The sequence below is a fragment of the Otolemur garnettii genome, unplaced genomic scaffold (assembly GCF_000181295.1).
Source record: "Otolemur garnettii isolate 467f Iridium unplaced genomic scaffold, OtoGar3 scaffold00001, whole genome shotgun sequence".
NCBI lineage: Eukaryota > Metazoa > Chordata > Mammalia > Primates > Galagidae > Otolemur > Otolemur garnettii.
The window spans coordinates 14890644-14914189 of record NW_003852396.1 but is presented as its reverse complement, the minus strand read 5'-3'; the positions used below and the strand labels follow the sequence as shown (position 1 = coordinate 14914189).

Here is a 23546-nt window from a genome sequence, read left to right as displayed (position 1 = left end):
TTCTTGAGATATCTTTTGAATAATTTCTTGAGCTCCTAATTCCTTCTTTTCTTCCATTCTGTTAATCTTATTTGCTATCCATATTCTGAACTCGATTTCTGACATCACAGACATTTGCTTGTGCATGAGGTCTTCAATTGTGTCTGCCCCATTTTCCCTTGGAGGTGTTGATCTACTCTGGTTATTCAAGTTGCCAGAGTTTTTCCACTGGTTCCACCTCATGCTGAGTTTACCTTGTTTGGAGGCCTTATCAGAAACGTTCAGTTGGTGGCTTCTTTTGGTTGCCCAAGGAGACAGGCTGAGTGTGTCTGTTGTCTTCTCCCAGTTCTCGGGTGCTGGGGCAACTGGGGTGCAGTAGAATGGTAGCAGCTGCACGGTAGTGTGCATGGCTGGATTAGACCTCGTTCAGCCTGCTGGGGCGACGGGGAGGAAGGGGGGCAGGAGACCAGCAGCAGCCAGATCAGTCCTAGTTCAGCTCCTCCAGGGCAACTGGTGGAACAAGGGAACTGTAGTAGCTAGATCAGTCCTAGTTCAGCACCCTGGAGCAGCCATGAGGTGGGGGAATGACAGCAGTAGTGCAGGGTATGCGAGCAACCAGATCAGTCCTAATTCAGCCCAACCAGAGTAGCTGGGTGGGGAGCAGAGGACTCCTTGACCGTTGCCCCTTGGACGCATAAGGCACTAGCAAGCCAATCTGTGCCCTCTCATTGCGGGAGCCCGGAGCGGGGAACTCCCCCACTTCCGTCTGTGGGACATACGTGGCTCTAGCAAACAGTTCTGGGCCTGCCCAGAGTGGTAGACCCCTCCACCATCTCCTGCAGGGTGCACGTGGCTTTAGCAAGCAGTTCTAGGCCCACCCAGCTTGGGTGGCTGGAGTGGGGAACTCCTCCCCTGGCCCCTGTGGGGTATACGCATCTCTAGCATGCTGTTTTGGGTCTACCTGGAATGGAGGACTCCTCTGCCACTGGCCACAGGATGCCCGTGGCACTAGCAAGCAATTCTTGGCCTCCCCAGAGCCAGAGCCTGGGGCTGGGATCACCTCTGCCGCCCGTGAGGCATGCGACTCTAGCAAGCAGTTTTGGGCCCGCCCTGCTCTGTGAGGGCAAAGGGACCCACCCAGCAAATGGGTTAGTCTGGGAAAGTTAATACCTCCTTCCCCACCTTGCACCCAGTCACTCATAATCCCTCAGGTCTGTGGTCCTATTCACTCCAGTAAGCCACTGCTCCTGGGATTTATGACTGGCAAAATCAGCCAGGAATCTGAGTTCAGTAGGGGGGCCCTGCATTTTTAAATTAGGCTTCTGTCCAGCTAGGTTTCTCTGCAAGTCCTTGCAGTCAGCTCTGGGCAGCAGACAAATAGCAATTTACACTCAGGTGTCAATTCTAGCCTTGCCCACCCACTGCCTTTGTCTGAGGGGGATTACACCCTGAGGGATGGTGCTTTACTTATGAAAGTTCTCTGCGTTTTACCTGTGGCTGCTGTCCTAAACTTCTGTTTGTTCTCCTCATGTCTGTGCCACAGTCAGCACAGAACAGCACCAGCCCTTTCCCCCTCCACTTCTCTCAAGGAGATGCCCAAGAATCTGGACTCCAAACCTCCAAATCTCGAATTGAGTGGGTGGGGACTCCTTGGGGTTCAATGTTGCAGGTGGGGAATATATACAGTTTTATATAGTTCAAACCTTCCCTCAACCATACACCTGTGGTGCCCCTTTGAATAGTCCTTGGGTGGTCTGCCAGGTTTAAGGGGTCCAAATCAGTTGTCCCAGTCAGCACCCATTTCAGGTGGAAGAGTTCAAATGTCTCTGGGAGCTAGATAAGAGGGGTCTGCTTGCAGCTCAGATATAACTTGCTCCAGTGCTCCGTGAGGGCGAAGGGACCCACCCAGCAAATGGGTTAGTCTGGGAAGGTTAATACCTCCTTCCCCACCTTGCACCCAGTCACTCATAATCCCCCTGGTCTGTGGCCCTATTCACTCCAGTAGGCCACTGCTCCCGGGATTTACAACTGGCAAAATCAGCCAGAAATCTGAGTTCGGCAGGGGGGGGCTTGTGTTTTTTAAATTAGGCGTCTGTCCAGCTAGATTTCTCTGCAAGTCCTTGCAGTCAGCTCTGGGCAGCAGACAAATAGCAATTTACACACAGGTGTCAATTCTAGCCTCTGCCCGCCCACTGCCTTTGTCTGAGGGGGATTATACCCTGAGGGTTGATGCTTCACTTATGAAAGTTCTCTGCATTTTACCTGTGGCTGCTGTCCCAAACCTCTGTTTGCCCAGAGACGGGGCTGGAATGGTGTCAGTTTGCAGCTCAGGATGCCACTGTTGCTGTATTGGCATTCCCTGAGCCGACCTTCCTCTCCTCACACCTGTACCACAGTCGGCACAGAACAGCACCAGCCCTTTCCCCCGTCCAGCTCTCCCAAGGAGATGCCAAAGAATCTGGATTCCATAGGTAACAAACCTCCAGACCTCCAAGTGAGTGGTTGGGGACTACTCGGAATTCAGTGTTGTAGGTGGGGAATATATACAGTTTTATACAGTTTTACAGTTTTATGCCTGGCCAGAGGGTGCCGTGGCATGCCAGCGGGGGTAGGAGGTCTAGTTTTTAGGGGGTCTCTCCAGTGGGATAGAGTGGGAAGAAGTTTGAACTCTGCTCGCTTGTTTGCATGGAGTAAACTGTGAGGCTTTGTTGTGGGGGAGGGGACTCCCGTTCGCTTGGTGGTGGATTTTGTACCTTTTGGTTGTATTTTTGAGGTCACAGCTCGCCTCAGGAAGGTTGAAGTGCACTCTTCAATCTTCTCTCTTGGCTCTGCTCCAAACCATCAGCTAACTTGCTAAACTTCTGTCCTTTAAGCCTCCTTCTGGAGGAGACCTTCTGTAAAAAGCTGGCTGCAGTTCGCCATCTTGGCTCCGCCCCCAGCAACATATTCTTGTTTAGATACCTTAGAATAAAGACAGAATCTATGTTTTTGCTTTCTGAAAAAAAAAAGAAAGAAAGAAAGGGCGGCACCTGTGGCTCAGTGAGTAGAGCACCAGCCCGATATACCGAGGGTGGCGGGTTCAAACCCAGCTCCGGCCAAACTGCAACCAAAAAATAGCTGGGCATTGTGGCGGGCGCCTATAGTCCTAGCTACTCGGGAGGCTGAGGCAAGAGAATCACTTAAGCTCAGGAGTTGGAGGTTGCTGTGAGCTCTGTGACTCCATGGCACTCTACCGAGGGGAATAAAGTGAAACTCTGCCTAAAAAAAGAAAGAAAGAAAGAAAGAAAGAAAGAGAGAAAGAAAGAAAGAAAAAGACAACCAGGGCTTTCTAAAGGTGGGTTTTTCATGCCCTACTGTGCAGTATCCAGGTTTTGTCAGTGGATTTCAGGCTTCTTTGGGGAGGCCTCTCTTGGCAATGCAGATCAAACATCAAGAAAGATGCTTTGCTTGCAGGTGAGGGCAAGAGCTTTTTCTTCCAATCCTCCTATAGCTCTTCAGGAGGCTTGTATAGAACTTCATTGTACTTTGTAATTATTTGTTTATATGAATTTCTTCTAGGAGATTAAGAAGTTTCTAACAGGAAGAAACTGTGCCATTTATGATTAGTGTCCCAGTGCTTAGCAAAGTAGGTACCTGAATACATAGTAGGGACACAAGGAATGAATACAAGCATGAACCACGTCAGTCACAGTGCATCTTCACCAGGGTGCAAGTCAGCATCAGCAAAGGAGCGATTTCCAAAAACATATTCTTAGCCCCTGCGGACTTCTCTAAGAATGGCACCAACACATTTGCAATTTTAACAAGTTCTCCAGGTGACCTTGATGTACAACCTGCCCAAGACTCATTGTCTTTGGACAGAGCACTGGACCAGATCTGAAGCGTGGGCCTGATTTCACCAACAAAAATCAATGACAAGCTAACCTGGAATTCTGTTTCTCTATTAGAAACAAAGAGAAATATGATAGCCACTGTGTGTGGCTCAAATAATAGTAGCTGAGATAAATGAGAGACACATGTAAAACAAGATTATGAGAATTTCAGTGAAGGGAAAATTGTTATCTTCTGGTCCTCAAGTGCAAAGAAGTAATAATTGGGTAATTAGATGCACAGACTAAAGTTAGACTTTTATGGGCATTACCAAGCAAAAAATTTGCAGTTGCCAGTCTAGGGCCTAAGGCAAAGCATTAGGGGCTGCTTCCCTCGCCTTTGTTTTTCTTGTCTACTCCCCCACACACACACTGCAGAGCAGTACAGTCTCCCTGCTGTGCCAAGTGTCTAAAGAGCTTTCTGGATGAAAGGAGTTACGTGATGGGGAGTCCTTCTGGGAACTATAGCAGTAAATTAATTTTTCTGCTTCTACACAGTTCTCTAAGGAAAAACATGCTCCACAAAGGGCAAGAGAAAGAATAATGCAGTAAGAGAATCTTCCAAAAGAGTCCTTGAAAGGCAATGTAGCAAACAATGTTTTTCCATCCAATAAATGCTGACCAAGGGATCCTCTCTGTGTACCAACCACTGTGCTGAGTCGCGACCCAGAGGACTTACAGTGCAGCACTGGGGGCAGGTCCATAAAGAAACAATTTTAACACAACATGGAAAGGAATGGGAGAGGCTCCTGGTGAGTCAGAAACAGTTGAAGCTCAAACTGAGCTCTGAAGGAAGAGTGCAGGACAGATACATAAAGGTAGGACACGTGTTCCCAGTAGAAGGAATACCAGGTGTGAATGGGCAACTTGATGCAGCTCAGTGTAAACAAGGGATAAATGGAGGGCAAGAGGAGAGATTGGTTCAAAGAAGCAGAGAAGAGTCTCAGTATGGGGGTTTCTGAAGCATGGCTAACCTGGTTCCATGGTGTCTGGCTTGAGAGTCTGTGTGGATGTCAGGTCTCCAATCAGATGACTTTGTTTTTAGAAGAGCTATTGAATTCAGCTTCAGACATACTGAGTTTGTGGAGTTCTCTGGGTGGTGTTCAGACAGAGATTTAGAAGAACATAGAATTTTGAAGTTTGGGAAAGAAGTCAAGGCTAGCGATAGAGGTCCAGGTGCAAAGATAAGGTGCCACCTTAAATTTTAGATGCATTCTTCCTTCCAGAGACGCATGAGAACAGGCCTACAAGGATTCTTTGTTCTCAGAGAGGATCAAGACAGACCTCACTCTGCCCCTTACCAACTCCCAACCCCTCCCCACCCCCGCAGAAAACACTCAGACTCAACTAACTATGAGACATACATTTATGATGATTATTTTCAATATTATTTAATGGTAGTCTCAGTGAGGGGGTGATTTTGCCTCTCCCAACAGAGGACATCTGTCAATGTCTGGAGATAGATTTGATTGTCACAACTGATTTCAGGATGGGATGCCAGTGATTTCAAGTGGGTGGACGCCAGGCATGCTGCTGAATACCCTAAAATACACATAACACAGCCTCCCCCTCCCCTCTATGGCCCAAAGTGCAATAGTGTTGATGTTAAGAAAACTCCAGATGCATGTTTTATATTAGAATTTTCCAGATTTTTAAAGTAAAAGATCTAATTGAATAAGAGTTATTTAGCTGGTATTTTCCTTCTAAATAAAATCAAGTAGAGTTGTCCTTTGATTTTTGTACAATTACGAAGAAAATGTTGAGTCTTTGGTTAGAGGCTTCAATAGTCAATTGAGAATTCTTAGCCTCTGGGGTTTGTGCTAAGAGACATGGTTTGTACACTGCAGAGTTTTGCCTTCTTTGTTCACACCCACTTAGACCTGAGCCTCACTGCACTTCAGCATTTTAGCACTCTCTGTTATTTCTCACCTCTGTGCCTTTTCACATGCTGTTGGGTCTGCCTTCCCCCTCCCGTCTCTGTCTTTGGAAATTCTACAGATTGTACATGTCTCTGTTCCCATCCTACCCTCATGCCTCATACAGCCTCTACAGATTTCTTCAAGGGGTTTCATCTCTCCCACCCACATGCCTGGTACCATCTAGGACATATGTATATGTGTGGCCAGCCCATATGGGTCAGCTCAGCCCTTTCTTCTGATGGATATTCTTTGCCTAGAGAGATGAGGACAGAGTGTAGATAATTCTCTGAATGAGTACATCCTTCACCTCAGAGAATTGGGCTTTTTTTCAGCTGCACCAAGGTCCTAGGGTCACCAGGACATCTGACCCTAAGAAGAAGCACAGAATAGCGTGAAGGGGCATTTGGAGGACTGTGGAAAATGTCAGCTTTGACCAGGCTTTGAGCAAGTCCCTTAATCATGCTGAGACTCCTTGTCTCCATGAAAAATGGGGATAATGATTCATAGAGTTGTTCTAAGAATTAGTGGTAGCACAATTCACACTTGCAAAGATGTGGAAACAAACCAGGTGCTCCCAGTACATGAATGGAGTAATAAAATGAAGGAGTATTAGGGAATACTACTCAGCCATTTAAAATGGTGATCTAAAATCTTTTGGGCAATCTGGAGAGAACTAGAAAACACTCTTTTAAGAATGGAGAAACAAACACATGTACTCATTACCAAATTAGAACTAATGGATCAACACTTAAGTACATATACGGAAGTCAATCTCAATGAAAAGCAAACTGGAGGGGAGAGGAGAATTGATGGGTCAATTCATACCTAGTAGGCCCAGGGCACACTGTCTTGGTGAAGGGCACACTTATGTGTATAACTTTGACTCAATCTGTGCAAAAACGAAGTATGTAAACAAAGCATATTTAACCCCTAACATTCTGAAATTTAAAAAAGGAATTAGTGATAATAATCATAGAATACCTAGAAAATTTTCAGTATGTAATAATAATTGGTCTTTAAAAAACACACACAGGCATTAAAAAAGTTGCACACAGAATTTCAAGGGGTTCCTATTCCTAGACAATGATGCTCAGCCATGCATGGCCCCCATGCTACATGGCATGGCCAGCCCATAGTGCCGTGAATTGCTTACGTCCTCTCCAAAGGAGTCTTTAGAAAAGTGAGTTAGGAGATTCCTCAACAAAAAGTTCTACTTAACTAAAACAAGAATTCTTTGTTGGGGTAGAGTATCAGAATCAGGGATTCCTGTTGTATTTCTGAAGGCTTCTGACTGCTAAGCGAGAGATTTTTCTACTTTCCTCTCTCACACCTAGAGCTGTACTTTGTTGGACAAAACTAAATACAAACAATGTCAACAGCTTTATACATTCCCTAATGAGGAAATGGCATGGAAAATATTGCAGAGATGAGAAAAAGGTGTCTGGCAATGGCCAGAGGAAAAGTACGGGTAAAATAAGGTCCTCCTTGTTACACCACCTCAACAGTTCCAGGGGACTCGCTCCATCTTGACACATTTCCTGGAAAACCTATTTACACATCTGCATTTCTGTTATTAGACTTTAAGCTCCTAGTGATCAGGACCACATTTTACTCATCTATCCACTCCCATCCCTCCCTGCTCTACCAATTGCTCTATCAATTGCTCAATAAATAATTATTATATAAGGTCAGACTGGAAAAGGTTACAAGATAATGTAATGTGGCGTTTGGGTGGCTAAGTGGTACTGTTAGCACATTCAGCTTGAAATCCCAATTCTATGAGGTACCAACTATGAGCTCTTTAGCTAGCATTATTCTCTCTAATTCAAACTTTAATAACCTCATCTATAAATAAGAAAATTAGTAATGCCTACCTTGCAATTTTGTTTGCAGGATAAGCTAATGCACATAAAGCCACCAGGACAGTGCCTGACTAAAGAGAAACTATGCTTACTCTGAATATCAGTGGCAAACTTTGAAGAATAAAGAAAAGATGATAAATAGTTGAAGCTCTGCGGGTCCTAAGGCTTCTAGTACAACTGCTCCACTCTGTAGTTTTTGTAATGAATAAAAAAAAAGCCATTGATAACATGTAAACCAATGAGCATGGCTGTGTTCCAACAAAGATTTATAATACACAGGGCCAACCAGATTTGGCCCAGAAGCCATTGTTTGCTGGCACTTGTTCTAAGGTGTCTAAATTTTAATCAGTAGAAAGTGGAACCCACAAAAGATTCTTGAATTAGGCAATGACAGTCTCAAAGTCATCTCTTGAGCAGCCTGAGTTTTTAACAGCATTTAGTATCAAGTACTAGGAACAAGGTCTAAAGATAGGTTCTTAAGATTATCTAAGCATGGAACAGGAAGGATCTCAGCTCTAATTAGCGTAACTGTGAGCCATGCAGGACAGAGTGACATTGCAACGCTTTGCCTCCTAAACACCACGCCATGATGATGTCTTGTCTCCTGTAATACCTTAGGTATAGTTAGTTGGATCTTAGCTTATCTAACAAATTATAAGTATAGACCTAGAGATCCTCCAGAGAACTAATTAACTAAAGATTAAAAATAAAATGTTATTAATTTATACTGATCATTAAGCAGATGACTAGCTTGAATCTGAGGCTCTTCTGCTTAAGCTATTCTTGACTTCAGGAAACAATTTTCATTTTTCATGTAAGGCATCAAGAATCTGCCAGAAGCGATGACTGGTGGTCATTATTTGAAATGATCATGACTATTAAACACAGCCATCATTCTGAACTTTGCTCTGGTTTTAGATGTCAGATTGAGTCTTGCATTTTACATACCTAAACACAACCTGCTCTAATCAGATCAGCTAAAAAGAAAGGGTTAAATATGATGTGGCCAATTACATTGGTGAGGTGCATCCCATAAGCCCATCACAATTCTTTGGAGATAAATACTTAATATCTGGAATTTCTATTTTCCACAGAGAATTCTGACCAGGAAAAAAGAAAAAAGAAGAACAAGTATCTATCTCTTAACACAGAAAGGACTTAATACACATGATTCATAGCATGGATCCAAAAACAAATGTCATTCAATACCAACTATGTCAATCAATGAATACATGACTGTCAAAAAGTTTTTCATAGTTGGGCATTTGAAAAATGGGAATAATCAGAGATGTTCTACTACCCAACTTGAAAATAAAATGATTTTAAAAACAATTTCCTATACTTAATCCACAAAAAATGAATTAGTGTAACTATCCCCCCATGCCCAAGTGCAATTATCTATGCATTTCCAGTTTGGCATAAATGCATCATGTTTTCTAACTGCAAATTTCTGGAAATCTAAAAAGAAATGAAGTCTGATGGTATTCTATAAGCATTTTCTAGAAAACTAGGCACTTTTGGACTGCTATATATTTCAACATCCAGAGCAATTAAAAATAACAATAAGTAGAGCTCACTAAATTTAACAAAACACAGAAAACTTTGTCTTCACAAAATAATTCCAGGTGAGCATTTGTTAAATGTGTTCCTTATTCTGTTACATGTTCTACATGACCAAAACCACTGAGGAAATGCTGCCTGGTACAGGGTTGCTTTCTGGAGGAGAGAATTTTTAAAAAGATGATTTATAAGATTCACCATCATTTTAGAAATCTACACTAATTATAAAGTACATCTTGAATTTGAAATGTTAACAATATAATGGAAAAGAAGGTGTATATCAGAATCAAAGAAATCAGATAGGAACACATATCTTTAGGGAAGTTACCTAAGCCTCAACTTTTTTTTCCCTTTAAAATAGTAACAATAATAATGTCTTCTCTGTAGGGTCATGCTAAGAATTGAATTAGTTCATGCACGTACAAATTTTCACACACAGCTAACACATAGCATATAGCATGAAACATAGCCATTGTTATTACTAGATATTCAGTATGGGCATTAGAATGTCAAAGTTCTAAAAGCGTTTTGTAGGAAGGAGAATAGTTGTTTAATTTGGTTTTCTTAAATTTATTTGACCATGTATATTATTAATCCAGGTTCATAGTGACAAGATATAGAAGCTGATGCTGGCTGCTTAAATATATATGAAAAGATTTATTCAAGGGATGTTGGGTAGCTTGTAGAATTATTCAGGAGTCTAGAGGAACATGCCTCAGCCTAAGCTGCCAGAAAGAAATTCAAATCCTACATAAAACAGGTTTGATGAGGAAAATGCTTCCAGCCACCACTGAGCACCCAGTCCTGTGATCTCCACCGCTCCCAGGATCTCAACTTGAATGTAATTATTTCTTGGGCAAGCAGTAATTCTGTTTCTGTGTCAAGCATAGGACCCTGTACCCCTGCTGTCTCCCAAAGCTGGGAGCCTATTCTGCCTCTACTCCTCCCAGAAAAGTGGATTCTGACCTGTGCCTTTTTCCTCTAGCTGCTCACTTTGAAATCAGTATGAATGGTGGACTCTCGATCATCTGCCTGTGCCTGGTGCAAAGGAAGCAGAAGAAAGTTATGGGTCCGCCCTGAGGAAATGGCCTCCCCGTGCTAGAAATTCTCCCAACATAGCAAATGCTTTTAACAGTTGTTGCAAAGCAAACAACATGAAAAATATCTACTTCCTTAGCCAGGCGTTGTGGCGAGCACCTGTAGTCCCAGCTACTTGGGAGGCTGCGGCAAGAGAATCGCCTAAGCCCAAAAGCTGAAGGTTACTGTGAGCTGTGACGTGCAGCAATCTACTGAGGACGATAAAGTGAGACTCTGTCTCTATAAAATAAATGAATAAATAAATAAGAGTTGGAGGTTGCTGTGAGCTATGACACCACAGTAGGGTGATATAGTGAGACTCTGTCTCAAAAAAAAAAGAAAAAAAATCCACTTCTTCCCCCAAAAACTTTATGCCACCTTAGAGCCAAGCCTTGTGGGTTGGGTACATGTCTTTTCTCAGCAGAAGGACATATTGACATTTTGCTTTTTACTTTTAGCTTTGGGGGAAACCAAAATTGAGTAGAATTTTACATAAGAAAGCTTCTACCCAGAGTACCCACCATTCTTAGAATATTCCGGGAGAGAAGATGGGCCCCCAGAGTCACTGTAGGAAATCCGTCCAGGGCAGGGCTGAGGTGGAAGGAGGACCAGCAGGAGCCCCTGCGGATTCTTTTGATGAATTTAACTTTGGGTCCTGCTACTGCGCAGACACTGCTTGCTCTGCCCTATTCTCCCGCACTGGCATTTCTGTGGGGTCCTGTTACTGAACTCAGCCACACCTGAACCACTGAATGATAAGAGCAGGATAGAGCAGACTGGGAAGGGCTAAGATAGGGGAACAGCCCCCTCCCCGGAGCGCAGCTCTTGCCGGCGTCGGGCAGGTACAGGCAGGGAGACACACCAGCAGAGGACAGGCTGTGCCTATCGATAGTAGGGTGGGTGGAGAATGTGTGGGAGGGGGAGGGTGTAAAATCAGATATAACACACGTGAAGACTTCGTGTACATTATCTCTTAATGCTCTCAACAGTTCTAGAAGGTGGGTGGGTGTTATTAGATAGTGAATCCAAAAGCAGTACCTAGTGGAGATTCAGGCAAGGGGCACCAATAATGCACCACCAGGTAAATTGGTCAGCAAGTAGCAAGGCCTGGTCAGCCACTGAGACAGGCCCAGAAAACAGGACTCCACCCTTCGGAGATGCACTAACAAGAGCAGAACAGGACAATCATCCTCCCAGAGTGATAAATTTATCAACCTGTATTATAAAGACTGGTGATGGGCACAGGAATACACAAAATATTCATTACTAGACCTAAGGTATGAGATAGAGAATAAAATGAATTGAGCTCCTGATATATAAGGGTGACTATGATAAATTTAAATTACAAACTAGAAATGGGGAAAGTTTTGAGATTCACAAAAATCAGGAAATAAACGAAGCCTTCCCAGTACCACCACCAAGCCAAGCAAGTTGAACCTCACACGGTGAATCAGAAAAGATGCTACGGACTGTGTATCCTCCAAGGGAAATAATGGATCATAACACGGTCTGTCTCAAAGCTTCCGTAGAGACCTGTGCATTAGTAATTATCCTGAGAGCGGACGTAAACCACCCCGATTATACATCACCTCAGGAATCCACAGTGGAATTAAAGGAAACATGATTGAGAAAGGGAAAAAAATGCAAAAGGCAAAAATTAAAAACACTTGATTTAGGAAAGACTGTGTTTCTTTCCTTCCCTTGAGTTTTTTAATATTGAGTGAGATGGTATGAGAAATCAGAGATCAGCAGGCGTTTACTTTTTCCTCTCTTATTCACCAGCCAGCCAGTGGCTGCCGTGATTGTTCAGCGACAACACTAGGCAAGGCCATACTCAGGTACAGTTGTTTTAAAAGATTGACAAGGAAGAGAGCAAATTTCCCTCAGCAGGGGGTCAACTATAAGAAAGAGGCCAGTTTCAATGACCAACTGCCCTAACTCCCTGTGAGTTTCAGGTGCAGAGATGGCCAAGGTGGTGACGTCTGAAAGATTTCTGCAGAATGGGTCTGTGGGGACAAGGCCAGAAGTGTGGCTTTTGGCGGGTTAGAAGTTTCAGGGATAGAAAGAGAGGAAACTAGATGTTTATCACCAGACTATGATGTCACTCAAGAAGACTAATTGTTAGTAGATTCATTTTCTAAAAGAACGTTCTCTATGGGAAATGTTATCTGATCCCTAGTATAATCAATGAATGAATTGGTAGCTGTCCCCAAATGCTGCCATTTCAACTTCAGGCAGTTTGATCCCAGCCTCATTCTTGCAAATGTTGTAATACTATACTCAGAAAGCTAGCAGAGCTTTAACTGTGATCTTTAAAAAGGACAATTTGGGACAGGTTGACACTTCAGCTTGTCAGTGCCACAGTATTGTCTCTGAGCTACTAGGTGTTGACTTGAATACTGACCTATCCCTGGGCAAGTCATTTGCATAAAGACTTTCAGGACAACCCCAGCAGCAGCGAGTTTGGAGGGAGAAGAGATGTTGAATGTGGCTTTCACCTGTTACAGTAAGGCCTTGTGCTGTCTTCCTTATACTAGACTGTGAAATTCCACACTCCTCCTCCCCCAAACTATTCAAAGATTCTCTTCAAAATTCACACTTGCAGGGATTTGGAAGATTAGAAAACCAGTATCATGTATGGTGAGTCAAGCAGGCCTCACACTGGTGGACATGTGGTTAACCAGGCAGTTTGACGCTGTAAGAGTTGAGCAAGAACCGTCAGAGTGAAGTGGAAAAAAAGATTCAAAAGGTTCTTTAACTCACAAGCAGTTTCAACTCTCTCCACAAATTCCAAGGTCTCTTCTTGTCTTTTTTACTTTTGTTAACACTTAATCACTGTCACACTGCATGATTTACTTGTCTTTTGTTGGTGGTGGTATCCGTGAAGGCAGGAGTCTGCTTTGTAAACTCCTGCCATTCCCAGAGCCTAGAACATCTGCCTGGCACATAATAAGTAGCGATAATACTTGTTGAATAAATGAATGAACAGCCGAAGTCTCTCCTCTCAATATAAACATGGGCTGTTCAGTCTAGTTTGCCCTTATGATGTAACATAACCAACCCAGGAAAGGAGCTCAACAAAATCATTCTTTCTCCCCTGTGCCTGGAGACTTCTGGCTGGAGAGTGACTCTGCTTGAAAGAAAGGAATTTGAAGGAACATGCTGGGAGCTGTGGAGTGAGATTGGGTGTGAGACTAAGGGGCAAAGGAGACTAGGTGAATTCACCTACCTTTTGGAATTTTTTTAAGTCAGGCTAACCTTCAAGAAAGAGAATAATAAAAAAAAAAAAAGAGGGAGAGAGAATATGACTATTTTAAAAAGTTATATTTGTTAAATCTCTGTAACTTGGTGATATGTGTTTTGCACTACCTACTTCCCTTAACAACAAAGAGATAAACCAAAAGGTTCAATGATAGCAAATAAACAGAAAATGTCGGGGACTATACCCTGAACCAAAGGAAGAATCCTAAAAAATAGGGGAAAGAAAGGATTTTAAAAGGAAAGAAGGATTAAAGCATACTGGTGCCCTGAGGCCTCAGAAGGGAGACAGGTACCCCAGAAACAGAGGAATAACAACTTTCCGAACACAAGGGCCCCTTAACGACAGAACGGGAGAAGGCAGGCCTTGGGGCCACCCGTGAATGGCTGGAACACAGGGGAAGTGGCATCACCACCCTTTTCTACTTCTCCGTCATCTCCCAGTACAAGCAGCTGCTTAATCTTGCAGTCACTATTCTAGTTAAAGTGCTTGCTGTTTTCTCATAGGACACGGTAACTGTCATGCCACTCTGTGTCAGGGTTTGCCACCCTCCATCTATCTTCCCACAGCTCCAAGGCAAATTGGACCATTCCACTCTGCAGCATAAAACCCGTAAACGCTCCTCCACAGCCTATTTGAATGCTGGCCATCATTGTCAAACCGCTCTCTAATGATGTACACAAATGTTGACAATAAGGCCTAAATGTGAACTCCGTAAGTACAGGGACAACATCTACCTTATTCACACCTGAATCCCAAACAACCAGCACAATTCCCCTGCTCCACAAGTATTTAATATTTGTGTTCCACACACAAATAAAAACAGAAAAATCATGCTATAAAACCATGCAGAATATGATCCTAAGAATGTATTATATGCACACAACAAAATCAGAAAATACAGCAAAATAGCTGGGTTTTTTAATTTTATTTATGCTTTTTTTTTGGATTTTCAAACTCTGCCATAGAAATTATTTTTTCCCTGTGATGCTGAGATTTTAAAAAATAAGCAAAAACAAAAGAGAACAGAACAAAAACCATGTACTTGACATATTGGGTAGTAGCGTGGGCCTAACGGGAAGTACAGTACCCTATGCCACGGGAATCTTCATCTCCTAGCCCAGCCTCTGCCCCACCTCCTGCTACGTCTCCACCAGCCAACATGTTCAGCAGGGCGTACATGCTGCCGACTCTCGGTGGCCCCACTAGTCCAGTATTCCCCATGTGGTAGTTCTCTATGCTTGTCATCTTGTCATTTCTAGAGCAAAGAACAATTCTCAACACACAGGTGTTCATAGTAAATGTGGATGGTGTAAGTTAATTACTACATGAGTAAGCTGGTGACCATGAATGTGAGTGATAATTATTTCATTTACTTTAAAATCATACCTACCTAATGGAATGAGTTGTTGCAGAGACTCAACAAGAAAATACACATTAAACACACTGGGTACATAATGGTCACAGTTATTAAGCACCGTCATAGTAGCCGACAAGTTGGTTTGCACCCTTTGCTACAATCTTCTTAAACTGTGAATAACAATTTCTGCCTTGTCTGCTCCTTGCCTTGAGATGAGAAAGAGCTTAAAGCAGTTTGGGAGCTATCAATCACTGGATAAACATCATCATCATCATCATCATTATTATTATGTGCTATTTTCTTTTTAAATTTTGCCTATAATAAGCTTATCTTTCCATGTCCAATTACCTTGGCTGATGTTTCAAACCATCCCACAAAGCCGTGCTCCTTGCAGAACTGGTCCATCTTGAGGCCATTGTTCATGAGGACATCCTTTCCTTGGTCACATTTGTTGGCCAACAAAACCACTGAAACTGGTTTGCCATTAGGGAGCGTTAACTTGGAGTCCAAATCATTTTTCCACTTTGCCACTGCTTCAAATGTGGCTGGCCTGGTGACGTCAAAGACAATAAATGCACCCATAGCTTCCCGGTAATAGACTCTTGTCATGTTTCCAAATCTTTCTTGACCTGTCACCAAAAGAATAAAAGTAAAAACCAAAAACTTATTATAATTATAAACTGGTTCGTGTTAGAACCTCAGGAGGCCTGCAGTATGAGCAAGGCATTCAGAAAAGTGCTTCATTGCTGATCTTTAAAGACTAAGCTAAATATACAATCGTGAAGCTTTGTTCTTCATCTTTGAATCCAGAAGGGAATTTAGTCATTTCATAACCATACATTTAACAACTCTGCATACCAGGTAATGTTGTAGAACTGTGCTAATACAGTAACTCAAGCTGCACATAGGTATTTAGATCTAAACTGACAAGAACTAAATAAAATTTATAATTCAATTACACCGTCACACTTGTTAGCTATATTTCAAGTGTTCAATAACCACATATGGCTAGTGGCTGCTATATGAAATTACTCAATATAAAACATTTCTATCATTGCAGAACATTTCCTTGGCAGCACTATTCTAAACACTTGGGAGCTGATGAAAACCCCTGCCATCATGGTGATTACATATTAGTGGGAGGACAGATTCTAACCAATAAACATAATAAACAACTAGACATGTAGTATGTTAAAAATGGGTGGATGTGTGGAGGAAAACAAGGATAGGCACCTACGGCATAGTCCAATTAAAGGGAATAAGAGAGTTCACTGTCTGCACACTAACCATCAGAAATGTTATTTATATAAATGATCATGAAGGTACAATTGTTACAATTTTAAAGTGAGATTTTAAAGTCTAAGTAAGATGCCCAAATTATATAGATAGTAAGCTTGAGAAATCAGAATGAAAACCTGGGCTGTCTGAATCCAAGCCCACAATCATTTATCAATACTGAATACTCTCCACTACTAAACTGTGGACTTGTGCCAGCTCTGCTGCTGGTGTATGTACAAGTAGCACCCCACTCCATCCAATAAGCCGATCTTTATTGGACACCAATGGTACTGATGTCATTCTCTGGACTATGCGTGGAGGAAATAACAGTAAACTAGATGGTCTCTACCCTTACGTAGCATATAATCTATTAGCTATGGAAAGCCCTTTGACGTAGCAAAAAAAATAAAATTGTTTTGAAAGGGTGAGGAGTAGTTTTGGAATTAGAATCAGCTGGAATCAGTTTTTCTCTGACACTTTATTTTCTAAGTAAATATTGTCAAGTTTCTTAAAGACTCCAAGGTTAGCCTTCCCTATCACACAATGACAATGGTGATATATACCTCACGAGGTTGTCACGTGGATGAAATGTAACCTATGTAAAGCCCCACTAGCAAAGTACCTTATGACAAATCAGTCCTTGAGTTTTCCTCACTTTCTCCACACGATAAAAACTATGAAAGACAATATGCCATAGGTTCTAAAATCATAGTTCCAGACCACAATTTATAACAAAAACATTTCAAGAATTTCAGCTGAATTACAAAAATGAACAAAATCCTATTACTTCTAACTCTAGTTAGAAGTGGTTGCTGAAGACAGAAGCTAATGAAGACTGAGCTTGTGTGTTCCAAACCCAAAACCCCAGAAATATGTGTCCAGACAAAGGCCTTTTATTCTGATTTGGGAATTTATTTAGGTTAAGAGTCTTATAAAGTTATATAAATTAAAGCAAAGTTAATGTGTATTTAACAAGCCAACTTTTCTCAGAAAGGGTAAAAATCTGAACCTGGAATGGATCTGAGAAAAAAACAGTCCAACATACCTCTAAGAATGCTTTACACTTAAATTTGAGCTCAAGGATTTGTGACAGTGAGTTTTAACTCAAATTAACAAATTATTTTGTAGATTTTTACATTCACATTGGTGTTAGCATTGGTATTGTAAGAGGACAAGACTCCCTAAGCACTTAATGAAATTGAATGAAGGCCAAGGTTTCTAGTCTCAGTGTGTGAACTTGTGTAATCAAGGGAAGACTAATGGAAAAGGGGCATTTTGTCTGGGCCAGCACATGATAATCCTAAAACGTTTCTTACATGGGTTGGACCACAGAAGCATTTTTTATAATTTCCCACAGTTATCTACTCAATGAAAAAAAGGGGTAAAATATTCATCATATGACATATAACCCAGAGATGTACTTTCATTTTTCCCAAATGAGTCTTCCATGCTTTTCTTTCTTTCTTTCTTTCTTTCTTTCTTTCTTTCTTTCTTTTTTTTAATGCCTGATGTAAACAGTAATCTTCTTTGACACTGCTCAGAGCGGCCAGGGCATTTCAGGAAGATAGGGGGAAAGCCCTCTGTGAACCTTCAGAACTCTGAAGGCCTCTAGGCTTTTACAGGGTGTCTTATGATCTCCTTGGGGGATCTAATCAGATGAAGAGCAAAGTCATGGGTTATTCAATAATCTGCTTGTCCAGAGGTTTTTCACAGTAGAGTAAGGCAGCCCTGAAGAATAAAGATTTTACATTTCAAATATAGGCAAAGAGTCATTTTAAGACCATGCAAAAAACAACATACAAATACGTAGCCTTAGACCTTTAAAGGGATTCCAAATGGAAAGCGTGTGTGTATGTGTGTTGGAACTTGTGAGTCTGTGTGTGTCAGATCAGAAATAAGAAGACAGCTTCTTTCTTGAAAGAAAAGACCTTTGTATATTGAGGTCACTGGTCCGGCCCACTGGGAAAGTTTGTGTTTTTGGCATTCCAGCAAGGGGTCACATTCAGATCAGAGCATTTCCTTCCTTTGTCAGCTGACAGCCCTCTTGGCTCTTTTTTGTTAAAAGAATAAGAACCATGTGACTCTTAGTGCCTACTTATGGTCAGAGGAGAGACTTGGTGAATTCATCAGAGGTAAATTTACTTTTAATAAAAGACTACAATTCAAAAACCACTTTGGCTCTGGATCACTCATTCAATGCACTTCTGTGAAATAGCTAACATGGCCGAAACTCTGTGCTGCAAATACGCAGTTTTTGCCCATGAGGACCTTCTAAACTAAGGAGTGCCCTCCTGGATGGCTGCCCTGAAAATGACCCAATTTACCACGCAAGTCCCCACTCCCCTTAGTTTCTGAATACACATCTCATAGCAGTAAAGATACAGCTCGTGATGCAGCTTCCAGCTTCATGGGGATTAGGTGGCAAAGGAAGCAACTAAGTCACAAAAGTTAGGACAATGGCTGCACTGACAACTTGGATAACCTCATGTCAAAAGGCACTGACTGAAAGGTTCAGAAGACAGGGGTTACCAGAGCAGCCTTAGGCAAACACATTTCTCTGTTTCTCCTGGAGACTCAGTTTTCTTATTTGTAAAATGAAGGTGGTATGGCTGATCTCTAAGGCCCCTCCAGCTCTCCTGCCTCATATGAAATCAAACTTTGGTCCTCTATCCCAACAGCCTGAAATGGTCCACTTGGTGTTACAGACTCAGTTAAAAATATACGCAAGCACCACACAACCACAATGTGAACTTAATGATATTTTCCCTTCTATGGGAAGGGAACTATGGGAAGGGTACTATGTTGGTGCTCTCAGAAGGTGCAACCATGCAGTGAATCTTCCAGACAAGCATAAAACCAATGACTAGATGCAGGGCTGGTTTCCTATTAACCTGGGTCTACCCTTTTACCACTCTGCTTCTAGCCAACTAGCCCTGTTGGCCAACGACATTTTGGAAAGATTGGGGGAATGTTCTCTGTGATCACGTACCTTGGATTAGTCACTGCACCATTTTGAGTGTCAGCTTCCTTATTGGTAAAATAAGAGAAATGGATCAGATACTCTAAATTACAGCTTCTGGGACCCTTCTCCCCAATATGCAGATATCCAGTTTGGGTTCCCAGGATCCCACAACATTGTCACCCAGAGAGATACCTTCAAATCACATTCCAACCCCTTCCTCATCCCCCATCTGCAGGGCCTCCAGCATCCTACCAATACTTCTACTTAAGAAGTGGCTCCTAAATAACTGCCCTTCCTCCCCACCCACATCACCATGGCTTCCGTGCAGCCCCTCACAGTTCCTCACCTGGACCCCTGACATCTCCCACAGCATCTGGGCTCTCTCTCCTCAAATATAAATGTGGCTATAAATATAAAAGTGAACACAGTTTTTCACAAGGTGTCATTCTGACAGCATATGAAATTACCTAAAGTATTCAAAGAATACCCATTCCCAGGCTTCATGACACAGAGATTCTTCAAATAATGGTTTTGTGTGCAGCTCAGGAATCTATATGTTTAGGAACTCCCTAAGTAACATTACCAAATGACCTAGTCTTAAAACCTGTATTTCTATTCAAATCTACCTTTAAAAGGTAAGTCTTACCATTATTCTCTGCTGTTTTGGTAAGTCAATGACTCTTACATGCTTAAGAAAAAACACCATCGTTAACATGATACGTAAGGCTGGGTATTTGTGGCTCCAACCACTTTTCCAAATTCTTCTCTTCTCACTTCCTTCAAAGTGCTCCATGGCCAAACCACAACAGACTAGTTCTTTTTCTTTCTAAAACACATCCTTCCTGGGTTTCCTTGACATTTTGCATCTCTGTTTCAAAAGCCTGAATGCCCTTCTTGTCTCCACTTGCACTCTATTCAATGACGTCCCATGGGTCCCTCAAGTTGCCCTGAAATCTGGCCACATTTGTGCAGCCTCTCATGCCCTGACAGCTGGAACCACAGACTGTCTTCTTCACGATCCCCCAGCACTTCTTCATCCTACACCATTACCACCTACCTTGTTTTGCATTCAAGCTTCAGACTCCACCACAGCAGTGGAAATCCTGGAGCGCAGGTCCATCATGTCATAATTTTATAAAACCCAAAGCCTATTTTCTACCTTTCAGATCCAGTGAGAACTCGAGATACAATGGTGAAGATAAACTGAAATTAAGGTTCCTCCTTCCTCTAAAACACATTATCGTGAATTTGTGGAGTAGCACTGCACACTGATGTCCTTACTCTATATGCTCATGTCTAGTAAATAATCAACAGAGGATCACTGGAGGGGAAAATTAACCTTATTCCCACGGGGTTATGTCTATAACTGTTGTGACAAGTTTCATGCTAGAATGCCAGGCTTTCATAATTACTCTCATCTTCTTAAGAAATAATCCCTTGGAATAAAATTATTCTTCCAAATAATGTGTGTTCGGGGGTCATAACACAATTAGCAGACCTATAGGTGTCACTAAAATATTCTTTATACTTCTAGGGATACTTTATACTTCTAGTGTGAAAAGCAGGAACTAAATATAAAACCCACAGTAAATATGGAACTTGCATAATGATCTGGACAAAAAAAATCGAACTGTACTAATTCCTACAAAGGTCAAAAGCACACTGAAATTATAACAGCATAAGCCAGTTTTGCAGGCTCAGGGGAACCACATACTAGGATCAAAGTCAACCTAATATCCTGGCAAGAACTATTGTCTCCAGCTTTTAAGAGCTCATCTGACACTCCAGCAGTGGTTCTGAAACTCTTTCATCTTCTCACTTCTCACACATCAGCTCAACAACATTTAACATCGGTACATCATTTAACAACAACAACAAATATATATATATATATACACACACACACACACACACACATACACACATATAGTGTTCCGGGAACTTTTCTAGCAAATAGAAATAAAACAATCCTTGCCTTCATACTGATCACCTTCTAGTGGAAAAAGATATGCAGCAAACAAGAAATAAAGATATAATTAATATTATGTTATCTGGTGAAAAGTTCTATGGAGAATAATACAGCAGGAAAAGGAGAAAGGGGCATGCAAGGGCTAGGGGCAGAATTAAACAGGTTGGATAGTGAAGATCCCACTGAGAAGCCATCATTTGAGGAAAGACTAAAAAGAGGTAAAGAAGTAAGACCTATGGATAACAAGGAGAAGAGGTTTCAGAGAGAAAAGCAAGTGCAAAGATCCTGGGGCACAAATGTGTCTCACAAGTGTCTGGAGAACAAGGAAACTGGGTTGGTTGGAGGCCTAAGCAACGGTTCAAGTAGTGTGGGATGAGGCAGGGAATCACAGGGTCCAGACTGTAGACAGTTTCAAGCTATTTATTGTACTGGTGTTGCCTTTATTTTTGTCTGAGAGAGGAAAGCACAGGAGGACTGATTGTGAGTAAATGAGAAAGGTGAACTGACAGGAGTAAATGGATAACCAGGACTGTTGCACTGAGAAAGGGTTTACCTGAGTCAGGGAGGGAAATGGAGAGACTAGTTAGGAAGTTACTACCACTATTCAGCAAGGCTAATGACTTGGAACAAAGTGGTAGTGCTGAAGACGGTGAAGACTAGTTGTTTTCTGTTTGTATTTGGGAACAGAGATGATGGATAGCATGTAGAGTTGGTGATGGTTTAAGCCTGTGTCCTGGGAGCTGAGTGACTGCAGGTACAAAGTTGCCATTTGCGGAGATGGAGACTGTAAGGCCCAGGTCTGCTGAGGGCTGATGGGGCTTCTGCAGTGGCATGTTTGAGATGATTCTAGGCCCCTGCATTGAGTAGGTAGCTGTACAAAGGAGTCTGAAGTGCCAGGGGAGGTCGGGGATGGAGATTTAAACTTGTTCTTTAATTTCTGCACACTCTGACAGACTCATCCTTCAAATTCCCCTCATTTCCATAATTAAACTTTCAGGGCAGATGCCAAAAACGGGGGTGTGAATTTTAACTTCCTGTGATCCATACAGAATGTAAAGTAATCTGAACTATTCCCCAAGAGTCATCTCATAACTATACAGATATTGGAATATTTTGAAAATTAAGAACATGTAGAAATACACATCATGTGAATAATAGTCAGGAGCTGGTTCATGTGAGCTGACAAATACCAAAGTCCTCATCTTCAAGAAAAAGTGCAAGGACGCTGTTCCTTTCGCATTGTCATGTGCCACAGAATACCACTTTAAATTTAAGTTTTATATATTTTATCAATTTTATAAAAACATTTTTAACAAAATATCTAGAATTCGGGTTAGGTGTGGTGGCTCATGCCTATAATCCTAGCACTCTGAGTGGCCAACACAGGTGGATTGCCTGAGCTCAGGAGTTTAAGACCAGCCCGAGCAAGAGTGAGACTCCATCTCTAAAAAAACAGCTGGGTGTTGTGGCAAGCACCTGTGGTCCCAGCTACTTGTGATGCTTAGGGAAGAGAACTGCTTGAGCCAAAGAGTTTGCGGTTGCTGTGAGCTCTGACACCACAGCACTCTACTGAGGGCAATAAAATAAAACTGTGTCTCAAAAAAAATCTAGAATTCAATAAAACATATAATTTTATTTTAAAAGAAATAATTGAGATTAATCCATCTCTCTTATTTTAAGAGTTTTTTATTTCAATAGACTTAGGGGTATGGGTGGTTTTTAGGTACATGGATGAATTGTAGTGTGGTCATGCCTGGGTTTTCAGACAAGACAGGTAGTTTTTCTTCCCTTGCTCCCCCATCCTCCCTGCTGCTGAGTCTCCAGTGTCTATGGTACCACTCTGTATGCTCCTGTGTAGCCACAGCTAAGCTCTCCCTTATAAGGAAGAAGATTAAGGCCCTTTTTAATGGTTGCCTAGGATCTCACGTTTGTTTCTTTGTACCAAACACTCTAATATGCTTTTGCTTGTTTCAATACATCCAGTGGCTGTCCGTAGTTTGGGGGAGTGGGGGGGGGGGGAATGGGAGTCAAGGTTTTATTTCTTAGGGAAATAGGGAGTAATAGCATGGGTGGACTAGAAGTAAGACCAGACTTTTTAGGGAGGCTCTTAGAAGATAAAAATTGTCAAGTAGAAAAAAAGCTCATTTACCTCTCCATCCAGCCTCCTAGGAGATCTTCGAGGTCATACACTCAAATTACGACTTGCCAGGCCCTGCCAAGTCTTATGTCTTGCTTTCTTTCACTCTCACTCACCTCCTCCCACTGAAACATACACTCTCCTTTATTCTGCACCTAACCAGATCGCACCCATTCTTCAAGTTTGTGCCCTCCTTAGAGACCTTCCGTGTGCTTGGCCTCACACCCACCTCTCCCTCCTTAGAGACCTTCCATGTGCGTGGCCTCACACTCACTTCTTCCCACTTCTCCACAGCACTGACTGCATCACTGGTGT

At 42.2% G+C, this 23546-nt stretch overlaps 1 protein-coding gene across 1 annotated transcript in view; it reads right to left on the bottom strand.

Moving 5' to 3' along the window:
• Positions 1 to 23546, bottom strand: part of RAB38 (RAB38, member RAS oncogene family) — a 63739-nt gene that overhangs the window by 27388 nt on the left and 12805 nt on the right. Inside the window, exon 2 of the mRNA XM_012801780.1 lies at positions 15234 to 15514. Coding sequence (XP_012657234.1) covers positions 15234 to 15514 — 281 coding nt within the window. The remainder of the gene's footprint in view (positions 1 to 15233; positions 15515 to 23546) is intronic.